This window comes from Leopardus geoffroyi, chromosome B3, assembly GCF_018350155.1.
Source record: "Leopardus geoffroyi isolate Oge1 chromosome B3, O.geoffroyi_Oge1_pat1.0, whole genome shotgun sequence".
NCBI lineage: Eukaryota > Metazoa > Chordata > Mammalia > Carnivora > Felidae > Leopardus > Leopardus geoffroyi.
The window spans coordinates 115,675,995-115,702,354 of record NC_059337.1 but is presented as its reverse complement, the minus strand read 5'-3'; the positions used below and the strand labels follow the sequence as shown (position 1 = coordinate 115,702,354).

Here is a 26,360-nt window from a genome sequence, read left to right as displayed (position 1 = left end):
GGGAAAGAAGAGGCCAGAGGCTTCAAGAGGCTCCCTTCCTTCCAAGGGAGCTTGTCTTGATATATGTAAGTAGCCATTAGTGAAAGCAAGTGGAATTTGAATTCATTTACGTTCTTGAAAGTCACAGTTCGCATAGGCCCTGGGTCCAGGCCTTGCCTGATAGATTTTATTCCCTTCTATAATTTTAGCCTAAAAAAGTCCCAAACTAGAGTATGCATGAGAATCACCTGCAGTACTTTTTAGAAATGCACATTCCTGGACCCCGCAACATCTCAGGTGAGCTACGGACTATTCTTTAGGAAATAGACCCTTTGAGAAATATTCTCTTTGAGGATGTAACAAGATTCTCAACCGCTGGGTCTCGGCTCCTCAGAGAAGAGGCCAACATGTTGTTACTGACACCCAGTTACAGGCTGACGTGGCTGAAGGTTCCATGAACTGGACCAGGCCATTGTGGTATGTGGTCATTAGACCAGGAAGCATGGTGAGCACAGGGACAGACAAGCACTCTTCACTGGGATGTGTAACTCATGTTAGCACTGGGGAGCACCCGGTTATCGGTTTTTCACAATTAACACGAAGAAAGAGCCTTTGGGTGTTGGGGAGAGGCAAGAACAATGTACCAGGGTCTCAATGATTATCAAAGAAAAATCTCCCGTGCTTCCAGCAGGGAGCACAGCCATTATGAAATAGCCAGAGCATTCAGTTCTTTTTGACAAGGCCTACCATCAAAAGAAACCATTTAATCAGAGCCTCACTTATTGGGGTTTTATCAGAGCCTAATCAACCTGAGCTGGGAAAATAAATACCCAACTCCAGCCTGCTCTAGCCATCCTACCCCATCCAATGGGAGGAAAACACTGAGACACACATATGAAGTTCACAGTCCAGAAGTCCAGGCTCACTAAAAGACAGATCTAATCATAGGACAACACAATGTTTCCCAACTCCCTACACCTGACCACAACATCACTGAAGGTCTGTTGATCACAGTTCTTTTTATGCAATCCATCAAGTCTGGTTTCAATAAAAAAAATTACAAGGCTTGCTAAAAAGCAAAAAACATAATTTGTAGAGAGAGCTACCATCAGAACCAAATTCAGATAATGAAAGAGATGTCTGAATTAGGATATCAGTAATTGTAAAGCACTATGATTAATATTCTAAGGGCTCTAATGGAAAAAGTAGACAACACGCAAGAACAGACGGGTAATGTGAGCAGAGAGGTGGAAATTCTAAAGAAGAATCTACAAGAAATACTAGAGGTCAAAAACACGGTAACAGAAATGAAGAATGCCTTTTTTAGTTATTATTGAAGTATAATTGACATACAATGTGATATTGGTTTAGACATACATCGAAACATGCCTTTGGTGGGCTCATTAGTAGACAAGACACAGGTGAGGAAACAATCTCTAAACGTGAGGATGTATCAACAGAAACTTCCAAAACTGCGAGGGCGCCTGGGTGGCTCAGCTGAGCGTCCGACTTCAGCATAGGTCATGATCTTGCGGTAATGAGTTCAAAGACCTGCATCGCGCTCTGTGCTGACAGCTCAGAGACTGGAGCCTGCTTCAGATTCTGTGTCTCCCACTCTATCTGCCTCTCCCCCGTTCATTCTCTCTCTCTCTCTCTCTCTCAGAAAATAAACATTAAGAAAGAAAGAAAGAAAGAAAGAAAGAAAGAAAGAAAGAAAGAAAAAGAGAGAGAGAGAGAGAAACCTCCAGAACAGAAAAGCAAAGAGAAAAAAGGACAGGGGAAAAAGAAACAGAATATCCAATGACTATAGGACAAGTACAAAAGGTGTAACATACATGTAGCAGGATTACAGGAAGGAGAGAAAAGACAGAAAGGATCAGAAGAAATATTTGAAGCAATAATAACTGAGAATTTTCCCCAAATTAATGTCAGATATCAAACCACAGAAAGTTCAGAGAATAGCAAACGGGATAAATGCAAAAAAAAAACTACACCGTGGCATGTCATATTCAAACTGCAGAAAATCAAAAATAAAGAAAAATTCTTAAAAGAAGCCGGGGCGGGGAGGAACCCTTAACTATAAAATGGCAAAAATAAGAATTGCATTGGGGTTCTCCTTGGAAACCACGCAAGCAAGAAGATAGCATAGTGAAATATTTAAAGTGTTGTTAAGAGGGAAAAATCCATCAGCCTAGAATTCTGTATCCTGAAAAATTATCCTTCAAAAGTAAAGAAGTAAAGACTCCCAGACAAAAAAAAAAAAAACTAAGGGAATTTGTTGCCAGCAGACAAGCCTTATAAGAAATGTTAAAAGAAGTTCTCCAGGGAAAAGAACGAGGATATAGGTCAGAAGCTCAGACCTACATAAAGAAAGAAAGAGCATTAAAGAAGGAAAAATTTTTTTTCAGGGTGCCTGGGTGGCTCAGTCAGTTGAACATCTGACTCTTGATTTCAGCTCACGTCATGATCCCAGGCTGGTGAGATTGAGCCCCCACATCGGGCTCCACACTGAGCGTGGAGTCTGCTTAAGATTCTCTCTCTTTCTGCTTCTGCCCCTCTACCCCACTCACACGTACTCTCTCTCTAAAAAAAAAAAAAAAAAAAAAAAATTAATAAATTAAAAACTAAAAAAGGAAAACTTTTTTTTCTTACTCTTAATTGATCTAACATGTAACTTTGTTCAAAACAATAACAACAACGTATTCAATGATTATACCTTATGTATAAGTGAGATGAATTACATCAATGACACAAGAGCCAGGATTGAAGAATTAGGGATATTTTGTTATTTTAAGGTACTGACCCTGCCCATGAAGCAGTAGAATGAAACTTAAAAGTGGATTTTGGGATTGGGAAAACGGGACAGGTACATGCAAAAGAATAAAACTGGACCACTATTTCACAGCACACCTACAAAGAAACTCAAAATGAATTAAAGACCCAAATGTACGACCTGAAACCATCAAACTCCTCGAAGAAAATGTAGGCAGCAATTTCTTTGACATTGGCTCTAGAAAAAAATTTTCTAAATATGTCTCCTCAGGCAAGGGAAACAAAAATATAAATAAACTATTGGAACTACATCAAAATAAAAAGATTTTCACAGCAAAGGAAACCATCAACAAAATGGAAAGGCAGTCTACGAAATGGAAGATATCTGAAAATGATAGATCCGATAAGGGGTTAGTATCCAAAATATGTAAAGAACTTAAACAACTGAGCACCAAGAAAATAAACAATCTGATTAAAAATGGGCAGAGGGTCTGAATAGACATTATGCCAAAGAAGACATACAAATGGCCAACCAACGCATGAAAAGATGCTCAACATCACTTATCACAGGGAAATGCAAATCAAAACCACGATGAGATATCACCTTACACCTGTCAGAATGACTAGAATCAAAAAGACAAGAAATAACAAGTGTTGGCGAGGATGTGGAGAAAAAGAAACCCTGCGTACTGTTGGCGGGAATGTAAAATGATGCAGTCCCTGTGAAAACAGTATGGAGTTTCCTCAAAACAATTAAAAATAGAATTACCATACGATCCAGTAATTTCACTAATGGTTATTTACCCAAAGAAAATGAAAACACTAATTCAAAAATATGCACCCGTGTTTACTGCAGCATTATTTATAATAGCCAACATATGAAAGCAACCCAAGTGTCCATCAACAGATGATTGAATAAAGATGATGTGGTATATATATAATATATATATGGAATATTATTCAGCCATAAACAAGAGTGAAATCTTGCCATCTGCAACAACTTGGATGGACCTTGAGAGTATTATGCTAAGTGAAATAAGTCAAACAGAGAAAGACAAATACCATATGATTTCACTCATGTGTGGAATTTAAGAAACAAAACAAATGAACAAAGAAGAAAAGAGTCAAACAAACAACAAAAGGACTCTTAAACACAGGGAAAGAACTGGTGGTTGCCAGAAGGGGGAGGCAGGCGGGGGAGGGTGAAATAGATAAAGTGGATTATGAGGTATGAACTTCCAGGGGTGCCTGGGTGGCTCCGTCGGTTGAGTGTCCGACTTCAGCTCAGGTCATGATCTCACAGTCCGTGAGTTCGAGCCCCACGTCGGGCTCTGTGCTGACGCTTGGAGCTCAGAGCTTGGAGCCTGCTGCGGATTCTGTGTTTCCCTCTCTCTCTGCCCCTCCCCTGCTCATGCTCTGTCTCTCTCTGTCTCAAAAATAAATAAAAACATTAAAAAGAATTGAAGAGGTACAAACTTCCAGTTACAAAATAAATAAGTCATGGCGATGAAAAGTACAACATAGGGAATGCAGTCAAGAAATAATATTGTAATAAGGTTGTTTGGTGACAGATGGGACTATACTTACTACGGGGAGCACTGAGTAATGTATACGATTGTTGATTGATGTTGTACACCTGAAACTAATATAATAGTGCAGTTTAATTATACTGCAATTTTAAAAATAAATAAGCAAACATGTTTTGTAAAAAAAAAAAAAAAAGAAAGAAAGAAAGTGAACTTGAATTCATTGCCAATGTATATTGCAAACTCTAAGGCAACTACTAAAAAAAGTTAAAAAAAAAAAGAAGTATAATTGATAGGCTAAAAAATGAGTGAAAAAAGAATCACAGAAAATACTCAATTACAAGCATGAAGGCAGAAAAAGAGTGGAAGACAAAAATAGGAACCAAAAATAGGAAGAAGGAATAGAAACCTAAACAAATATAGTAGATACTGACCCAACTATACCAGTAATCACTTTAAATGTCAATGGTCCAAGTATATCAATTTAAGCTATTTAGAAGGGAGGGTCATCTGGGTGGCTTAGTCTGTTGAGCACGTGACTCTTGATTTCAGCTCAGGTCGTGATCCCACACTGAGTGTGGAGCCCACTTGAGATTCTTTCTCTCTCCCCCTATGCCCCTCTCCTCCACTCATGCGTGCGCTCTCTCTCTCTTTCTCTAAAATAATATAAAAAAAATAATTACATAAATTAAACTATTTAGAAGGGAGAAAAAGTATATGCCGACGGCCTAAGCCACCTTATCTGGAACTATCCCTCCAGGAAGCCATGCTGACAGCCAGGAGTTTTCCTTTCTGAAATGCTGTTCTAAAAGCAGCCTGGGGGATCGGGTTTGGGCCCACCCACAGGCCCTGCTGGGATTGGCTTTCCAACTCAGGCCAAGGGAAAAGGCTGGCCCAGGAATAGAGGAAGAGGAGCTCCAGAGAAATCTGGCACCACTCCCCTGGCTCCTGGGGGCAATGTCTCGGGGATCCAATCTGGGAACATCTTGGGCAGTCACCAGCCTGACCCCTGAGCCCAGAAGGTACAAGAAGGGCACAGAGACATGGCCCTCCAGTTGTCTCCTAACAGCAAGACTGCCTCCCACGGTCTTAGAGAAAATAGGAAAGGTGATCAGGCTCACTCAAGCTTCCTTCAGATGCTAAACCCAGGAAAACAACCTCCCATCCAGGGAAAGAGAAAATGAAGGAAGATTTTAGGAAGCAGAGTGTGTCTAGTTGCCGGCAGGAGAAGAAATGGTCACAGAGCAAATGGAGAAAGATCACACCAAAGAGCATCTCTCCCCCATTTGAGAGAGTCCTCCTGACCTGTGTCTGGTTGGGAAAGGAGAGGAATTTGATTTCTCTCTCTCTCTCTCTCTCTCTCTCTCTCTCTCTCTCTCTCTCTCACACACACACACACACACACACACACACGACTAGTTTCATTTTAAACAAAAGATAATAGAACCACAGAGTTGAAATCTTCCCCATATTGATGGGCTTTATGGCTTTCATTCCAAGGAGGAAAGCTAAGGGAAACAAAACAATTTGGGGTCCTTCTATGAATCTCTCACACTTTCCCATTACAGCCATTATTTTTACAAATACTTAACATCTCCTGAGCATCCTGCCATTATTTCATTTAAGCTCCACAATGACCCAATGAGGCAGATATAATCTTCAGTTTACAGCTGAGGGAGCTGAAGGTCGGAGCTTACTCTGCCCAAGCATACACGGCAAGAAAGCACTGGGCCTTGAACTTAATCCAGGTCTCTTTGGCCCCAAAGCACTGTGCTATGCTGCCTTCTCGATGGGCAAGAAAGCTCCCAACAACTCATGGGATAGTCACGGCTCAGACTTCTCTCGCCACCTAGCAACGATATGGGCAATGCATTTCATTCTCAAGGTAGATGTAGCTCGAGGGAAAGAAAAGTTAGAAGCTGGGAATCAGCAGTACATGGAGCCCGGGCTGTGGGCCCCATCTTTCAGTAGGCCTCTATCTTGATGGAGAGAATTTATAACAACATACCAACACAAGTGAGGACGTGATCCTCAAAGCCAAAGAGAAGTCAAGTCAGGTAATGAAGCATCCAGTCTTCCATTCACCCCATACCTTCAGGTCGCCTGGGCCAGTGCAGCCCCAGATCTGCCCTAAGGTTTTCTGAAGTCACTGTCCAAGAGGCAAGGAGAACGTGTCCATCGAAGTGTCTAGGCACCTTCAAACCCTCTTCAACAAATACAAAGGATTTCCACTTCAACCCTCAAACTGGATATTGATTTTAAAAAGGCCTCCCAGGAAAATATTGTACCAACCAGGGGCGCCTGGGTGGCTCAGTCGGTTAAGCGGCCGACTTCGGCGCAGGTCATGATCTCACGGTCCGTGAGTTCGAGCCCCGCGTCGGGCTCTGTGCTGACAGCTCAGAGCCTGGAGCCTGTTTCAGATTCTGTGTCTCCCTCTCTCTGACCCTCCCCTGTTCATGCTCTGTCTCTCCCTGTCTCAAAAATAAATAAAACGTTAAAAAAAATTTTTTTTAAATAAAAAAAAGAAAATATTGTACCAACCATAAAACATGCTTCCTATACTCCAGACCATTTGACTCCGTCCATGTCTGCACTGACTGCATTGCTATTAACAAGCATTAAGAGTCTTACACCAAGCTCAACCTTTACTTCTTCACATTATATCACTGGTTACTTGTTCTGTCTGCTCTGCTGCACATTCCTACCTAAAACTTTCAGCATTTGCTGAAACCAGGAATGCATCTCTTTCAGGGGCTGAGAAACCAGAGCCCTATGAACTGGAAGATATGATAACGCCAACAGTCAGATGGCAAGAATGGTGAAGTTGCCACCTGTCCTGAGTTTTGGGCCACATGTTAATCGGTGAGCTGGCCAAAGGCAACTCAGAAATACAATCCTCTACTGGCATTCAAACTATCTCCTCCCCTTGGCTGGACCTTTGCCACTTTCCCAAGTTCTCCAGGGCATCTTTAAATGCAAAAGTCACAGAGCAAGAAGGCAGGGATCTGGGTTCTGGCTCTGGCTCTGCCACCCTGGTTGGCTGTGTGGGCTGAGGACAGGTCTCACCCCATGCATAAAAGAAAAGCGTCCCTGAGACTTCTTCCCACTGTAGGACTCAGCCATCAAGCTTACCTCATTTGGGAAGCCTTCTGGAATCCTCTTCATTTGGCCTATTTATCCTACCCTGGAAGTGTCCAAATTTTTCCTACGTTCCCTTTTTCCTATCAGCTCCTAATCTCGGAACATCTGTGCCCGTAGTCATTTAATCTCCCTATAATAGAGGAAGGAACTGATCCCACTGTAATAGGGGAGCTCCCCGTTTGCTGGGCTGTGACCATCAGTGCCCAGCACACTTCTCACCACACATCCTACCCCACCACTCTGCTGGTTCCAAATGCTACAAATCCCAAAGTGGACACTGTGCCTGCTGCCCTCACATCCCCCTCACTCCCCCACTTGTGCAGTCATGTGGTCAGGGGGACGGAAGAGGAAAAACCTGAACCCCAGCTCCAGAAATGGGTATACTGTCTCCTACCCTTCCACAGTAACCGCCCTAAGGAACCTAGACCTAAGTCACGCACAGCATGGCAATCTCCCGGCAGAAGGGACTGGTGAAAAGAATGGGCATTCGATCCAATTTAGATGGATAAGCTAACAGCAAAAATTTTCTAACATCATCTAGGAATGAAGCAACCTTCATTCCCTTTTGTGAAAGGGCTACTTGAAGTCAATTCTCTCTTCTGTAGTCTAAAAAGTAGGATGTTTAGATAAGAAGTGTAGAATCGTTGCAGCAATTCTGCCGCCATGAAAATCCAGGCTTGAAATTAAACAGACAACGCAAAAGGCAGAGGGGAACGTCTGACAGCATTAATAAGCTGCTGAATCAAACCAATCCTGAAACCCACCTTGGACCTTCATTGGGTAAGCCAGTTCAAAACGTAGTTATCAGTTCTTTTAAACTCCTAACTGATGTGTACATACCGATGATCATACACAAAGCTGATCTATGATTACACTTTAAAGACACTAGAGAGTAAAACCGGCTCATGCTCTTACTGCTTCTGCTAGAAACCAGGAAGATTCTCCTTCCTAGACCACCGACCAAGAACTCAGGGCAGAGTGTCCCTCTCAGGGCTCTGCAGTCACACACAGCCTCCCTGTCAGGTCAGTGCTGAAAAGAGAACATTGGCACCAATGCTTTCTCTGTAGGCAACACCAGACCCAAGAGAGATCGCAATGCCACACAAAACTTAGAAGCCTTTTTCAGCTTAACCTGTTATTTGTCTAAAAACCAGTGATAACTCAGGGCACCTGGGTGGCTAAGTCGGTTAAGCGTCTGACTCTTGGATTTCGGCTCAGGTCATGATCTCAAGTTTGTGAGTTTGATCCCCATGTCGGCCTCTGGGCTGAGAGTGCAGAGCCTACTTGGGATTCTCTTTCTCTCCCTCTCTCTCTGCCCCTCCCCCTCTCACTCTCTCTGTCTCTGTCTCAAAATAAGTAAATAAACATTTTTTAAAAATCAGTGACAACTCGGGGCGACTGGGTGGCTCGGTCAGTTGAGCGTCTGACTTCAGCTCAGGTCATGATCTCATAGTTTGTGAGTTGGGGCCCCATGTTGGGCTCCGTGCTGACAGCTCAGAGCCTGGAGCCTGCTTTGGATTCTGTGTCCCCCCCCCCCCCCCCCGCTCTTCTGCCACTCGTGCTCTCTCTCTCTCCTTCAAAAATAAACACTTAAAAATTTTTTTAAAAATCAGTGACAACTCCTAATAAATTAATGGATCCCCCAAATGATACTAATATCACAGATGTTTATATGCCTCCTGATGGAAGTGCACACCAACTCCTATGAAGTATACTTGCCCAAAAATATATCAAATCTGTACCTGATCAAGTCTCTAGATCTACCTATCACAGGACAAGAAATATAAGGGATAGAGGAACATGTTACACAACACTATGGGAATGCAGTCAATAAAATCTAGTATAGAAAACCCTAGAACAACCTATTGATTCAAAACTAAATTACAAATTAAAAGGAGACAGAGGGGAAACTCACAGATTAAAAGAGATTTAAGATACAGATTAACCAATATGTGGACCTTCTTTGGATCTTGATGCAAACAAATACAAAACCATATCTAAGAGATAATCAGGAAGATTTGAATGTTGATTGGATTATATTATACAGGTTTCCCCTGCTATCTCAAAGTAGAGCCTTCCTATGAAACATCTCATAAACAGAAAAGGCAAAAAGTGGAGAAGCAATTACTAGTAATTTATGTGGAAAAGTTCTTCAGCATTCCCAGACCCAAAAAATAACCTCTCAGGCTTTTCTGATACCTTAGGACACATCGTGCTAACGGATGCACAGAATAAACTGAGATAAAGCAAGATGCTCACAGACAGAGTTCAAAGCTCTGGTGGCTTGATGCCGAGATGCTGAGTGTGGTTCCCGGGGAAGGAGCTGCACCCTGCCTCTAGAAGGGTTGGCTGCAAAACAAACACTAAACGCTACTTTCGTTTTTTGCCTTCTTTTTGTGAGGACAAAAATCCTCCTGGGATTTCTGTCGGTTAGCAAAAACCGGTACCACTGCAAGTCTTTCCAAAAAGCAAAGTGGCCGAATGCCCACTGTCCAAATATGGGAAATACCTGTATTAAGCAATTAGTATTCTTTGGTTGTGATACGGTACTGTGGGTAGGTTTCTTTTAACATCTTTGTCTTTTACAGATAGATTTGAAAATATTTACAGATGATAAAAATATAATGTCTGGACTTGCAAAATAATCTGAACAGGAGCCTGGGGGGATGGGTGGAAGAAACGAGATTGGCCAGGAGTCGTGCGTTATTGAATCTGTGTGTACATTCTATGGGATTCGTTATACTACTCTCTCCTCTTTGTGTATATTTGAAAGTCTTCATAATAAGGAAAAGTTTTTTTAAATGAATGGAACAAATCCAAAGATGAAGGAGAGTCCAAATTCTTTGCCAAAACCCTGCTGTCTTTTCCAGGATAGTCTGCTTACCCAAAGTAACACTTTTTATATAAATTTCCCCAAGTAATTACCTTGGATAAAATATTTTCAGGTGACACATCTTCTTTCCAAATATTATAGGGAATTTCCGAAATATGAGTGCTCTTTCCATAGGGTTACATAAAGAAGTTTAGTTCACAGAAAATACTATATAAAGCCCTATCAAATATTAAATCGATGACCAGTGTGATGGATTTCACACTGCTTGTGCATCTTTAGAAACTTACTCACCTTAATTTCTACAATCTTAGCAGGGGAAGACCTTTCTTCTCATCCTGATCCCAAAGATGATAGAAACCATAAAGATGTAAAATTTAGTAGATTGAAACCACAGTCTTACCACAATGAAAGGCATTTGCCAGACATGACAGAAAAACAGATTAATATCCTTAGAATTAAAAAACAAACAAACAAAAAATCTCTTCCAAGTCAGCCAGTGAGGCAGGGAAAAAAATTACCAGTGTTGTTTTTAAAATTAGCAAAAGATCTGGACAGATGATTCCCAAAAGAAAAGAAGTTAATGTAGGATTGCCAGATACAATGCAAGATACCCAATTAAATTTGAATTTCAGATGAATGACAAACAATTCCAGGGGCACCTGGGTGGCTTAGTCGGTTAAGCATCTGACTCTTGGTTTCGGCTCAGGTCACGATCTCATGGTTTGTGAGTTCAAGTCCCACATCAGGTTCTGTGGTGTTGGCATGGAGCTTGCTTGGAATTCTCTCTCTCTCTCTTTCTCTCTCTCCCTTTCTCTTTCTCCCTCTCTCTCTGCCCCTTGTGCACACATGTGTATGCTCTCTCTCTCTCTTTCAAAATAAATAAACATTTAAAAACAAACAATTCCAGGTAAATAATAAGTTTTTATTTGGGCCATACTTACACTAAAACATTATTTGTTATTTATCTGAATGCAAATTTCTATAATTTATATTATTTTACATTATATTATTCAATTCCATTATTCAAATTTATGCAATTTACAATTTAGGTAATCCTATATTAGTATTTTTATTTGTCAACTCTGGCAGCCCTAAGCTAATGACCAGTAAATTTGAGAAAATGATCAACCTCATTTCCAATCATCCAGGGACAGCAAGGACAACAGGCAGAACAGTAGGACGAACCAGCAGGGAGAAGGAACCACACGGGCACCAGGCCCTGGGCTGTGGGGAGGCGTGGCCTCAGGGCCCTGGGGGGGGGGGGGGGGGGCAGGAGGGAGGTGGCCAGCAACACAAGGAGGCAGGGGAGGCTGTATGCTTGGTTCAATGTCCCCGAACATGTTCTTCAGGGGAAAGGAAAAGTGTGATCAGCACCCTGGAACAGAGGACCCCTTAGAGAAGCATCACTTTTATTATTTGCTCTTAAAACTTTGTTGTGATGTATCCAAATACATTTTTATCTTTTCTAGAAAACGTTATTATGTATCATGTAATGCATACAAAACAGAATTTAAAAACCCATGTACTTCCCTCCTACTTTAAAAATGGAAAACACTGGGGCACCTGGGTGGCTCAGCCGGTTAAACATCCAACTTCGGCTCAGGCCATGAACTCATGGGTTCGTGAGTTTGAGCCCTGCGTTGGGCTCTGTGCTGACAGCTCAGAGCTTGGAGCCTGCTTCGGATTCTGTGTCTCCCTCTCTCTCTGTTCCTCCCCCACTCGCACTCTGGTGCTCTCTCTCTCTCTCAAAATAAAGATTAAAAAAAAAATTAAAAAAATTAAAAAAAAGGAAAATATTACCAATTCAACGGGCGCCTTCCATGTCCCCTCCAATGTGTCACTCACCCTCCTGGCCTCACACCTAAGTAATCACTAACCCGAGCTTCAAAGTTATCATTGCCCTTAATTTTCTCATGCGTTTTTTACATAGGCATGCACTCCTAAACAATGTATCATTTTTGCATGCTTTGTCCTTTATATAAATAGCATAATGTATGTGTTTTTGTACATTTTGCCTTTTTTCACTCAACATTTTGATGATGAAATCGATCCACAATAATGAGTATAGATCAGCCATTTTTGGTACCGTGTAGTATTCTACCCCTTGTATATACCATAATTCTAGTCTCCTGTCGAAGGGCATTTAGCTGGTTTCCAATTTTTTATTGTTGCCAAACAATGCTGCTATGAACGTCCTTACATATGGGTCTTGGTATATGTTTAAGCACATTTCTCTAGGGCATATATTAGAGTAAAATTAAAAGGTCAGTGCTGCGAAGTGATCGTGCAAATTTATATTCCCACCAGCAGCAATAAGTACATTTTATACCTATGTCCTGCTAAGGTTAATTGGAAACTCTCCTTTAAAGCAGATTGAGTTCAAAGCCTGCTGAAAATGAATAGGAGGCCTGGTCTTAGTAGTTACGAAACCTGAAAATCAGCCCCAAATGAGCACAGACTTACTGTCAGATGTATACTGAATCCAAGGGGATTTGGGCTGCATTGAGACAGGTTTGGAATGTTTTCATCTTTATTATTGTCCTCTAAGATTAAAAAATGCTCATTATAAACAAAACTAGTTAAATAATTCTTAAAAGACATCTCATAGAAATGTAACATCTCTATGATGGTCACCGTTAGTCACATGACTTACAATCTATGTGATTTTTTTATACACAAACCAACTTTTTTTTTTTTTTTGCACAAACAGGATCAAATATTCTGATTTGCAGTTTACTTTTTCTACTGTTCAATATATCTTTTCGGGGAAAGAAACAATCTACATTTATTGAAAATTCTACTATTCAATGAACATTTACCAAGCACGTGTTCTTGGGCAGGATGGAGTCTATAAAGAAAATTAAACAACTCCACCATTAAGAGACTCCCACTCTAAAAGGAAAGAAACTAATACACGTGGATCGTTGTAATGGGACCCTGTTTATCAAGCACCTTGTGTAAGCCAGGCATTGTATTTGACCCTTAATGAATGTGGTAAGCAGAAAAATGGCCCCCCAAAGATGCCCATGTCCTAGGCTTAATAATGGTATGTTACATGGCAAAGAGCAATCAAGATTGCTAATCAGCTAACCTTAAGATGAGGAGAACATCTCGACTCCGGATTGCACCAGGGACCCAGTGCAATCAATTGTAAGAGTCCTTGGGTGGGGAGGAGGGAAGCAGAGGAGTCACAACCAGAGAAATGGAAGCATGGAAAAGACTTGGTCATCTATTGCTGGATTTGAAGATAGAAGGGGCTATGAGCCAAGGAATGCAGGCACTTTCCAGAAGCTGGAAAAGGCAATAAAATGAATTCTCTCCCCTACAGCCTCCAGAAAGAACTCAGCTCTGCTGCTTTTTTAGCCCATTGAGGCCCACGTCAGACTTCCGAGCTCCAGAAATGAGTGTTACTTAAGCCAATGTCTGTGGTATTTGTGACATTCCACTAGCATCCTCCCTGCCACCCTGGACATAGATGCTATGGCCTCCACAGGACAAATCAGGAAACTGAGGACCCAGGAAGTTAAATTACTAGCTCGGGATCACAGTGGCAGAGCCAGAGTCAAACTTGGGTCTGTCTACCTTCAAAGCCTGCCCTGAGGCTGCCGCACCACCTTCCTGCATGTGGCCGGCTGCAACACAAGGCAGATGGGGACACGCACTGCCCCTGGGGAAAGCAAAGTGCAGGGTGCATACAGAACTCTGCTTGGGGCCAGCCTGGGAGGGCTGTGTGGAGCCCTTTGAGCCTTTCAAATGACAGGCAGAATTTTGGCAGACAGAGATGGGAAGGAAAGGAAAGGTTAGGAAATGCAATGGAGCTCGGTGAGGCCGCGCTTTGGGACACGTGGTAGTATCCAGCAGGACGCGAGGCTGGGCACGATGGCTAGAGACCGATACGCTTCCTGCGGGATAGCTACTAGCCATCTGTGGCTAGGAACATTAAAATTTAAGTTAACTGATACCAAGTTAATTAAAAGTTCAGTTCCTCAGTTGTGCTAACCACATTTAAAACTTCAACGGGGGCGCCTGGGTGGCTCAGTCGGTTAAGCGTCAGACTTCGGCTCAGGTCACGATCTTGCGGTCCATGGGTTCGCGCCCCGCATCGGGCTCTGGGCTGATGGCTCAGAGCCTGGAGCCTGCTTCCGATTCTGTGTCTCCCTCTCTCTCTGCCCCTCCCCCGTTCATGCTCTGTCTCTCTCTGTCTCAAAAATAAATAAACGTTAAAAAAAAAAAAATTTTAAACTTCAACAGCCACATGTGTCTAATATTGGACGGTGTGGATACAGAACATTACCATCCTGGCAAAAAGGTCTACTGGGCAGGGCTGCTGACAGTGGGAAGTCCTTGTGTCCGAGCTGGTCAGTGGCACTGTCCCCTGAGGGAACAATTCATGGGCTGCCACAACACTCTCCACCTCACCCCTCGACTTACTATCTATCTTATTTTGTGCCCTCTCCCCAGAAGCTCTGCAGACTTCTTCAAGAGCAGATACACAATAAACATCCACAAACCTACTTAAAACTCCCAGCACTGTCCTAGAGATGCTTATCTGGTCCTAAAAATAAACTATTCTGGGAAGTAGGTCCAGTTTTTCTCCACTGTCAATACTTGAAAAAAAAAAAAAAAGGGACACTCAGCCCTTTTCTGAATCAGATCCACGCTGCCCTGTGAAATGGTTTTTAAGGAGGAGGGACAGAGCCGCTCACATGTGTGGTGTATTTGTCAGGTTACAAAGCACCTGACACATTGCATGCCCAACCCCCCCAACCTCATTCAGTACTGTCCTCCCCAATCAGGGGAGGGGCTGTACCGAAGCTCCAGCTTCCCCCCCCACCACCCGCCCCAGGGGCCTTTCCTGTTCCGCAGAGGCTGCCCCATTCTGGTTCCCAAAAAAAGGAGGCTGAAATCTACATCTGGGAAATACGCAGGGCTCCACACCTAACAAGCTTAGATTTCTGCCAAAGGTAAGATTATTTTGTGATCTAGCAATTGAGTTTAGAATGATGTCAGATGCAAAGGGAAATCCAATTAATTGCCATAATGACCTATGTTGCTTTGGGGTCTTTATGGGGCTGTTGGGAGTGTTCTTGGAGATCCGATTTTCCTATCCCCTCAGCGACTCTGGATGCGTGCAGAGCATGTATGTACAATGCTAACCCTGTTTGGCAGGCCTCGCAAGCAGCTCTGATCGATTTCTCATCCGCAACTCAACCCTTGTCCTCTCCCAAACAGCCCCGCAGTGACAAACGAGGAAGGAGGGAGACTCCACACGGACATTCCCTCCCCTCCAACAACCACCACCACCCCCCCCCCCCCACCCCGCCAGCAATGCCAGGAACTTGGCTGCTTAAACAATAGATCTCTATGTGGTCGGGAGAGAAAGGGTGCCCTGTACCTGCTAAGCAAGGCCATGCCCCCCCTCCCCCAGCCTCTGCCAGAGGGGTGAGGGAGGAGGCCAGAATGCAGACAGGCATCCAACCAGAAACACACCTCCCCAGCCCTCCACTGGCAAGTAAGGCTTCTGACCCAAGCATCAGCTAGTGAACTTTTCTCCTCTGCGGGGCTGAGGACTCAAGATGTACAGGGGTGATCCCCCCTGAGCAAGGGAGAGGGAAGACTGCCCACTGCCGACTCAGCCTTACAAATGAGCCCTTTGGCCAGCTGATGGAGATGTTGATGCCAGGGCCTGGGCCTGCTCTGGGTCTAACCGGCCAAAAATTGAAACGAAAGCCAATAATCACTCCCCAGTGTGGTATTTTAGGTAGGGCCATGCACATCTGGAGTGATGGGGGCGGGGGGGGTTGCGGTGGAACAGAAGGAGGCAAGATAGGAGTTCCTAGTCTGGGAACTTTTTGTTTGTCTGTCTGATCACAGGTGCCAAGAATTGAATGAACCATAAAGTTTGGTTCATGACACTCAGCACTGGTCTACACAGGGACCACTTTCACCTTTCATTTAATCAGCCACTCCTCTTTACTAATGGACAAATACCTTCAAACCCATCCTTCCCTCCCCTTAAAGGTAGCCTACTGACACTAACTTACACTCACTGTGTGGTTTCCCCGGCCATATGGTTTCCAACCCCTTGCTCCCCCTAACTTCACCCGGAGCCCCATGTCCAGCATTGCCTTGCTTTTCTTTTCATAGAGCAGTATTGTAGCTCTAAGTATTCTAAGAGATTTTTTTTTCCCTTGAATTTTAGCTCTTTTTGAGCTTACGAAACATAACATGTTCCATCTTTTGGTATATTTTACATTCATGTCATATTCCCAAGGTTCGTCCATAGTTTTGTATGTCACTGTTGCTCATTTGTTTTGCCTTAGCGTAATTCTCCACTGTGTGCGGGCATCAGTTCATCTGTCCTCCAACTCACGGGCATCTGGGCTTTTTCCAGGCTTATAGCGTTATGAAGAAGGTTGCAAATGTCCCCTTCTGGACACGAGTTTCTCTTGGGCATATGTACTTCAGAGTGGAATTGCTGGGCCCTAAGAAATGGGAATTTCAACCCTGGGAGATAATGAGATAATATCAAAATGCTTTCCACTTGATAACATTTCCTATAGTTTCTAAGATGATTATTTCCTCTTCCTGTCCTTCTCAATTTGGTTTCTTTAAATTTCCCATGTCACCTCTATCAAAATGTTTCTGTCGTGTTCTTTGCCTACCACATGAGTAGCATCTTGGATAAATCCTCCAGGTGGGAAAGAAAGGTTCCTGTCAGGCACACAAGTAATAATAAGAAGGGTGTCTACACAGACACAAGGACCCACCCCGGTCCAGACACTGAGACAGATTGGTCAAATGGAAGGGAACGGTCTAGAAGCTGCTTCACATTTGGCAAATGCAAGATAGAAAAGAGAGTGAGGGTGGAGCCAAAGCCTGTCCCCCATCCAAGTCTGTTTGCTCAGTCTCTCCTCCCCCAAACCTCACATATCCACCACACTTACTAATTTTTAAACAAAGCACAAAAGCCTACAAATGGGGGGAAATCATTTGTGAAGTAACCAATTTCAGGTTTCAATGAGAGCAAGGCAAAAGTTGGTTCACTTGGGTGAACAGGAGTCGGTCGAAGGTAAGAGTGACCAATTCTCACCAAAAGGGGGTCTGCGGTAAAGTGCCTGAAGAGTCACACAGGAGTCAGGTTTTGAAGGTCAAAACAAGCCAGCGAGGGCAGAGAGAACAAATAATATACATAAAACAACTAAGAAATCAAATTCCTTGCTCAGGCTTCTGGACCTTCCCATTTTTTTTCCTATTTTCAAACTTCTTAAATCTACTTCCTGCCTCCGGTCATGCTAAGCGCTAAGAAAGTGGAACCCGTAGAATGCTGTTAAACATGCACTATCTGAATGTATTTGTTTTTTCCATCAACACCACCAGAGTCCATCCCCACCAGGCACTTGGCCCTGTGCTGAGCTCTGGGGATGCACCAGCAGAGAAGATGGGCCCAGTTCCCGCCCTCACCCAGCTCCTGGTCTTCCAGGGCAGACAGAGGCTTAGACAAAGACAGGCAGTTGACTTGGCCTGACCATCAGCCAGACTCTCGCAGCCTGGGAGAGCCCCTCCCCCATCCCATCCTGCCCTGAAACATTTTCAGTAAATTGTACAGGATTAAAGAAATGGCTGCCTCCTTGGTAATTAAAAGGATCCTGACCAGCGTCCCAGGTAGCCAAGGGGCTGCTCAGAAGTCAGAGACCAAAAAATCAGGTGCTTCCTACATAATAGCCTCCAATCTGATACTTGATAGCTGTCGGTTTCCAGAGTCAAACAAATGTCAGGAATTTTATGAAGGCAGGAAGCACATAAGGGAACAAGGATTGGGGTCTAGGCCTCGAGGGAGCTCAATTAGTGAGCCAGATAAAGTTAAACCCAAAGGGCATGCTCTCGGTTTCCTAGAAAGCCAGCTGGAAAAGATGCCAATCCTTAAGCCTCTGTCACTCAAAAGATTAACGGAAGAGACCCAGGGGTGCCCAAGGGAATACTGCAACAAGCCAGATGTTTCTGCTCCTCCTGTGATACTGCCACTAGCAACCAGAGCCACACCTCTCAGGCCACCGAGAAGCCACAGAGGGGAGCTGGCGACTTTGGGGCTAGGCTGAAACTCAAAGACATCACCCTTTAGCAATTCGGACACCAAGAAATGCTATCAGCATGTTCTTACAGACTCCCCTGCTGCCTCTGGGCTCAGTGTTGTCTCACTGAGCCACCCTCCTCTAACAGGAAGGGCACCACGAGCAGGAGAGCACTCCCTGAGCACTCCCTGCAGCTGCTCCGTGGCAGGGAAAGCACACCACCTGTAAATCCATAAAAAACTGGGATTTGGTTTCCAGCACTACATATGCACCACGAGTGTTTCAAGCCAGCCATTGAGCTTCCCCGAGACTCACTTGCAAAAAGGGCACTAAAAAGACTCACCTTCTTGTTCTTACAAGCGTAAGCCATCATGGAAGGTGCCAGCCCTAGCGTTCCTAAATGACAGCTCTTATTGTTGCCCATAAATGCACCCAAGTAACCACACGATCAAAACAACAGCTTCCCCTTGGTACTTTCTAAACGTGTGTGTGTGTGTGTGTGTGTGTGTGTGTATGTGTGAGAGAGAGAGAGAGAGAGAGAAAGAGAGAGGGAGAGAGAAAGAGACAGAGAATGCAGCTGGGATACACATAAGCCTATTTACAGTTCTTGCTTTGTTTCATCATGCCTATCAAATTCTTAAACTAAAGAAGCTGGAGGGAAACCTAACCAATGTCCCTATTTTCCCCTGAAGTCCCTAGCTTTCCCCTAAAAGTTGCTTCCTCCAATTTCAGAAGGCAGTTCTAGAAGGAAAGCCATATGGCTTGAGATGCTAGACATGCCCAGCAGCAAACCAGCCCCCCACCATTTGTCTCCGGGCCTCTCATGTGGGCGGGCATCCAGATTTCAGTCCGGGCGCTCTGCTCTGCGTCTCTGTCTTGACTGTTCCTAATTATTGGAGGGAACGCTGTGGCTCTCCTGACCTCGGAGTTTAAGAGCTGCGAGCCCTAATATCAAACCAAGCAGCTTCATTTAAAAGGCATCCTCATCTGCATCCATAAAAGTCCCTCCCGGAGCCCTTACTTGCCCCAGCTTCGGGAATGCCTGCTGTCGAGGATTTATGACACGCCCTGGATCTAATCTGCCGCACCTTAACTGCTGCTGTTGCACATCTGGTCATAAAAGCAAGGGCCGGCCCAACACGGGGACAAACACTTTTCTTTCCTAAGTGGCTGCAAATCTGATCTCACAGTGATAGCTGGGCTCCCCACCTCTGCAAGCCAGCATCTGGGCAGTCATTAAAGCTTGTCAACCTTTGCAAGGCTTTTTTTCCTCCACACACGACAGCTATAAAGATGATTCCCATACAGCAAGAGTTACGAATAAAGAACCTGCAATCTGAACAGGTGGGAAGGGGGCTAGGCCCGGAGATATCCAGGAAAGCACGCGCTGGTCAAGGAGCCAACCTTGTTTTCACAAAGATCCCGGCTACTTGCACACGGACACTCAGGCTACCCACGGAGGCAAGCAGCTATCCTGAGAGACCGCCCTGACATACACTGCTTTTTGGCCAGAGATCGCCTGGATTAAGTTTGATCAAATGAGTCGCCGGGTTTAATAGTACATTTTTTAAGGCAACGGAATCCATCATTAGACCAACTGGGGGGAGAGGGGGGCAATAATCGAGGCCAGCAATGAACACAATGCGGTCAGTTCCAGGAGATTCTACAATGCCCTGGGCAGCCTGTCCTGTGCACAGAATTGGCACGTTTCGTATCGTTCAGAGACTCCAATCAGACCAAGGTTCAACAAGTAGTTCAACCTCCCAGCCTCGCAGCCAGGGGAAGAGACTCGAACACTGCGCGGCTCCTCTCCACAGCCCCCCCCCTCCCCGCGCCTCCACCCCTCCTCCCGGGCTGTGCCCAACAGGAGGGAACATTAAAATTATCTGCTGTGGGTTTTACGAGCAGCGATCGCTTTTTAAAACAACAACAACACAAGGTCCTTGTGTGGCTCTCGGGTAACCTAAAACTCTGCAGGCAGAGCTGCCCCCCCCCCCCCCCCCCGCCGCCTGCCAAGAACGCCAGCGCTCTGGGACCCGGACCGGGCGCAGCGTGAGACCACAGGGCAGCCGACTGGAGCGGAGAGCGAGCCTCTTTCGGACGCAGGAGGCACCCGCTCGGAGCAAAATGCCCTGGGAGAAGAAACCGGGAAAGAAAACCCACCAGTGACAGTTCGGGGGGAGGCGGGAGGCAGAGTCGGCGCTGCAAGAAAGGATGGGGGTGGGGGAGAACGGGAGAAATTTTTATTTCAGCAACTTCGCCCAGAAGCCCGCGATGACTAGGTGGTAGGTGCGGGGGGGGGGGGGGGCGATACCTCCTCCCCCCTCCCCCAGCCCCGAGGGTTGTGGGCCAGGGACCTCAGTCTCCCTCCGCAGGTGGGCGCGCGGCCGGGGGCGCACTTACCCTGGGGCCCGTGGTGCGGTGGCCGCGAGCCGGGGACAGCTGCACCAACACGAGCAGCAAGTGGGGCGTGAGCAGACGGGCGCAGCGCGCGGGCAGCATGGTGCCAGCCGGGCCGGGCAGCCGGCTGCGGGCGGGGGGCGCGGGCTCCGCGGGGCGCACGGCCGCGCCTGCCTTCCTGCCTTCCTTCCCTCGGGGGCCCTCGCGGCGGCGGGCGGCGGGGCGGCGGGGCTGGCGGGGCTGCGCTCAGAGCGCGCGGTCATGAACCGCCCGGGAAGGGAGCTGGAGCGCGAGCGTGTGCCCTGCGCGCAGCGCTCGCTCGCTCGGCTCGGCCGGGCCGCGGCAGCAGCAGGTTGGACGCCAGAGCGCGGGCCATGGGAATTCCCGTTATAAACCCCCGGGAGGGGCGGGGCGGAGCCCGGCGGCCCTGATTGACGGGCCGAGGGGCCCGTAGCAGCCGTCCCTTTGGCAGGTGAAAGCCAATGAGAGAGCGGGAAAAGGGGCGGCTTGCGGTCAACCCCGCTGAGGAGCGACACCCGCTTGCTGTGCCAGAGTCGGCTCCCGGAGAGGCTGGGAGGGAGAGGAACTTTCTCTCGGCCCTTCTGTCTGAGGCAGCCTCGGAGAGCTCCGGCAGCCCCAACTCCCAGCATGCCCACCCGGCTAAAAATCATGCCTTAAGCACGTGTAGTTTTCATCATAAGCCCACGAGTTGTCACAACAGGCCTGTAAAATAAGGGAAAAATACTCCTAGCCCCCCTTTTCTGATGAGGATACTAGGGCGCAGACGAGCTGAGAAATCTGCTTCCCCGCCGCATCAACACCAAGAACAACCGAGAAGGTGGCCCACGCAGGCCAGGCTGTGACTTGCGTTGGGAGTGGGGAATGGGTGCATTCATTTGTTTCAGAGAAGCTTCGAGGGGGTGACACCCCAAGTCCTACAGCATTTTCCCCCAGAGAAGTGTCGAGGATATTAGGTGAAGTGGGTCCTAGGCATCTGCCCACTGGGGAGGGCCCCAGTGGGTATGGGGTAATGCCCACCTGTGGCCCTGTGGTGGCTCCAGGCCTCCTGGCTCCCTGCCTTGGACTGGAGGGCCAAGGGGCAGCCACTCTGTGGCCTAGGAGTCCTGAAGGAGGAAGTCAGAGGAGGGCTCTTCTGTGGGGGAGCAGAAGAAAAAAGTATTGACGGGGAGGGGTCTGTGGGTGCAAAGACCCCACGGCTGGGTCAGAGTGGGGAGAGGAGACCTCTCCTGGGTGCCCAGCCCACTTGGAGATAATAGCACAACACAGGGTCCAGCGGATGTTGGAGGGCTCTCCCCAGGGTGGTCCCCAAAGGGCCATCTTGGGAACAGTCCCAGCTGCTTCACACCAGCTCCTCGAATGGAGCCTGATGATCCACTACCCTCAACCCAAGAGAACCCCGGTTTCTCTTTTTGTGTGGAGTACAACCCTTAGTGTTTACTTCCATTGGTATAGACCACTCTGTTCATGAGGAGGGAATCTTTTCTCTAACCAGACGGGAAGCGGCACCACCAGAGCTTAATTCCTCCTCCCTGTCTGCGCCTAGAGGTCCTAACAAGAGTCAGCTCTGCTCCCTTACACCTTCTCTCCCGGACTGTGTGAACGTGCTTCCCGTCCAGCCCCTGCGTTCAGTTTTGCCCATTCCCCTTGCCTGCCCCCATCCAGCCTCCACCCTGCATCCTTCCAAAGAGCAAACCTGAATATACCACTCCCTACTTAATAGACTTACACTCTCCCCAGAGCCCTCAGATAAAACAGCCGAGACTGGATGCTGGAACTGTAACGGAGTGCTCGTGGTTCTCCAAACAAAAGTGAAGAACATCTCTAAGAGAATTGCCTGTCTTCCTCTGCTGAGAAATAACACAGTGGTCAGACAGGCTTTCCGACAGGATGGGTTCAAATCCTGGGTCTGCCACCTAGTGGCATAACCTTGCACAAGTCAGTTTCCTTGTCTGGGGTGCAGTCTTCCCCTCTGTAAAATGGGAATGAAAATAGTCCCTACTTCATGAGTTGTTGGGATCTAAGGAGATGGTTAAGTGAGAAATAGCGCATCTAGCGTAAGAAGAGGGCAAGACAAATGCCTCATCTCACTTTATCCTCAGAATGATCCTGTGAGATAGATCCAACTTTACCGGTGAGTAAATTGATACGCCACGAGATTGTGACTTTCTTCCCTCATTTGGCTGCTCAATTCCATCCACGATTCAAGGCCAGGTGTTCAGATTCTAATCCTGTCTCTGTCATGTGGTGACTACAGTGTCCAGTCTCAAATGCCATAGGGCTCGGTGTTCCCTGAGTGCACACTGGGAATTTCTTGAGCGATCTGCAAAGGACCTGACACTTTCGAGCTTCGCTGAGCTTCTGGGGAAGAGCCTGGAAACAGCCTCTGTGACCTGGCATCCTGGGGATTGGCCCCAGCTGGACTTGTGACATTTGTCCAGTACTGCTGTGCCTCATGCAGCCCTTATATCAATTTCCGTGTGCCCCATGTATTTGCCTAGCAGGGGTCGGCAGGGCGGAAATGTTATCTTTGGGCTCAGCGGCCCGACAGGTTTGTTCTGACTCTACCACCTGGCCTTGTGCGCACCATCGAGCTGGTCAACTTCTTTCCGTTGCTGGAATTATTGAGAAATCTGTTGGAGTAAGTAAATACGCCTGCAATGGCCCCCAGTATCTGGCAGCACAATGCACGCAGGGAAAAGGCATTGCAATCGTCCTTTTCATCCATAACACCACATGCTGCTTTCCAGCCAGAAAGCCTATTTCCAAGCGGTTGCTGGTCCAAAAGTCTACATTTTCTGGATTTCAACCATGTAGCTCAGTTTAAAATATGAGCAACTGCTTTCCAGTTACTTTGCTCAGCAAGTATTTTCTTTCCCTCCGGTTGGCATGCAGGCCCTGTCGTAACCATGGCCATCATTCAAATGATGCATTTTCTTCTCCCGACTCCTCCCAACCCCAGAGAAGGTTAGAAATTCCAGAGAACTACTAGTCCCAAACAGCGTCTCTCTGCCAGGCTCAATCTTCTGATCCAAGCAAAAAAGTGAAATTGACAAGTTCCTTCTTTCCCTGGAGGCCAGGCTTAGGGTCCAAAAATAAATCTAGCTATTCTGGCATCTGGTCTGTCCAGTTTCAGCCATACCCCTTGCCCCTGGGACTTCTATTTGCAAGGGGATATTTCAGTAGAAGAAAAATAATACTTTATATCTCATATTGAAGCCCGAGGGCCTCAAATATTTAGTACTAGCTACGGATGCCTATCAAGTCTATCTGTGTTTCTGTATAATCCAGAGGAGTCTTGCCTTGCCTCATTTCCATTTACTTTAACAAGCAGTTTGGTGCCTCTCCTCCTGTGCCCCTGTACCATGCTCATTATTATGAGGAATCTTTGGACGCACGCCCTGCCCTCTGAGAAATTACAATCTAATTTAAAACACAAAGCAGACAGATACTTGGAAACGGATATTTAAAAGCAATGTGTTTGGGGGACCTAGCGGGCAGGGAAGGCCTCATGGAGAAGGTAGGTCTTGAACGGGGCTTTGGAGAAAAGTGCTTCTGTAATATAAATATACCTTGATTTATATTTGCTTCCCTTGTGGCAACAGCTACCAACAGGAAAAGGTGAGTTGTGTCCGAGGTCTTGGGCTCTTCACATACACTGCTGCACCGAGAAACCTGGGACACCAAGAATCTTGGGTTTAAAGAAAGAAAGGTAAATACGTGAGGTGATGGATATGTTAATTAAGCTGATGGGAAAAAACCTTCACAATGTATACATATAACAAATCATCATGTCGTACCCTTCCGATATCTTATAATTTTATTTGCCAATTATACCTCAATGAAGCTGGAGAAACAGACATGTCAAAAGGAATTAGAGTGACTTAAACAATTTGGAGGCTTACCTCTCTCTTTCGTACACAAACTCCCTTCAAAGTCGAGGGTAGCTCCCTCTAACCCAGGTTTCTTCTAGCATCCCTGTCATTCTTAATAAGCAGCTTCTGCCTCAAAGTCCAAGATGGCTGCATAAGCTCTAGCGATCACACCTCTTTTCTAGTCAGCGGGGAGGAAAATGGGTAAAAGAAGAGAATGCCCCTCTCCCATTTTATTGTATCCAAATGACCACATCTAGCTACCAAAAAAAAAAAAAAAGGTAACCTTAATTTGAGGTGGGCACAGCTGTCCGGCTAAAACTCAGGGTTTATGTGACCAAGGAAGAATCCAGGAGACAGTTAACAACAGGGGCTATCATCATTGTGATACCTGGAGTTGCCAACCAAAAGAACCATGGACAATGCAAGAGAGTTCAGAGTGTTCAGTTGGTGCCTTTCCTGTACCTCTGCATGTGCGACTCTGTCATGACGAAAAATATTAAGAGGCTTAAGGCCAGACACAGAGACTCTTTTAAAATATAGTTGATGAATAGTATTGTGCTAACACAATGATTTGATATATGTATGTATATAAAATGATTACCACAATAAGTTAACATCCATGTCCCCAAAGAGTTACCTTTCTTTTTTATGTTAAGAACTTTATTTCTTTTTTTAATTAAAATTTTAGTTAGTCAACATACAGTGCAATTTTGGTTTCAGGAGTAGAATTCAGCGATTCATCGCTTACATGTAACACCCGGGGCTCATCACAAGTGCCCTCCTTAATACCCATCACCCATCTAGCCCATCCCCCACCCCTCTCTCTGTCAACGCATAGTTTGTTTTCTATCATTAAGAGTCTTTTGTGGTTTATTTCCATCTCTTCTCTTTTTTCCCCCTTCCCATATGTTCATCTGTTTTGTTTCTTAAATTCCACACATATGAGCAAAATCATATGGTATTTGTCTTCCTCAGATTGACTTATTTCGCTTAGCATAATACATTCTAGCTCCATCCACGTCATTGCACACGATTTCTTTCCTTTTGATGGCTGAGTAATATTCCATCGTGTGTATGTATACCACATCTTCTTTATCCATCAGCCGATGAACGTTTGGGCTCTCTCCATAGTTTGGCTATTGATAAGAACTTTTAGGATCTATTCTGTTAGCAACTTTCGATACAGCATCATTAGGTCTCATTATGCAGATGAGGAGCTGAGGCTTAACCACGAAGGTTAACCTTACCAAAGATGGCCCTTACGTTTTACATGCACATCAAAAGTTTTGGCATCCTCTTAAATCTGTTAGTCCTAAGAGTCGGAAGCACATGCTGTATTCACACGTGCTATTTTGTGTATTAGTGAAGGTTATTTCCACATGTATGAGTTTTCCCCACTCACCTACTTTATCTTTCATTTGCCTGTTTTATTGGTCTGTATTTTTTACACTGGAACCCATGAGGCAAGGAGCCTTTGTAATGTCTTCAAACCCATAACCGCCATGCTTCGGTACTCCAGAGAAAGCATTGTTACAAGGACCCTGTTTAGACTGGGGTTTAAGACTCCATTGCAGGGGCGCCTGGGTGGCGCAGTCGGTTGAGCGTCCGACTTCAGCCAGGTCACGATCTCGCGGTCCGTGAGTTCGAGCCCCGCGTCGGGCTCTGGGCTGATGGCTCAGAGCCTGGAGCCTGTTTCTGATTCTGTGTCTCCCTCTCTCTCTCTGCCCCTCCCCCGTTCATGCTC

At 45.8% G+C, this 26,360-nt stretch overlaps 1 protein-coding gene across 4 annotated transcripts in view; it reads right to left on the bottom strand.

Moving 5' to 3' along the window:
• Positions 1-21,093, bottom strand: part of SMOC1 (SPARC related modular calcium binding 1) — a 157,109-nt gene extending 136,016 nt beyond the window's left edge. For 3 of the 4 annotated variants that reach the window (XM_045448136.1, XM_045448137.1, XM_045448139.1), the window contains exon 1: positions 20,727-21,093. In XM_045448136.1, coding sequence (XP_045304092.1) covers positions 20,727-20,825 — 99 coding nt within the window. In that variant the 5' untranslated portion in view covers positions 20,826-21,093. The remainder of the gene's footprint in view (positions 1-20,726) is intronic. The other variant, XM_045448138.1, reaches the window with a different exon arrangement.
• Positions 21,094-26,360: the final 5,267 nt, after the last annotated feature.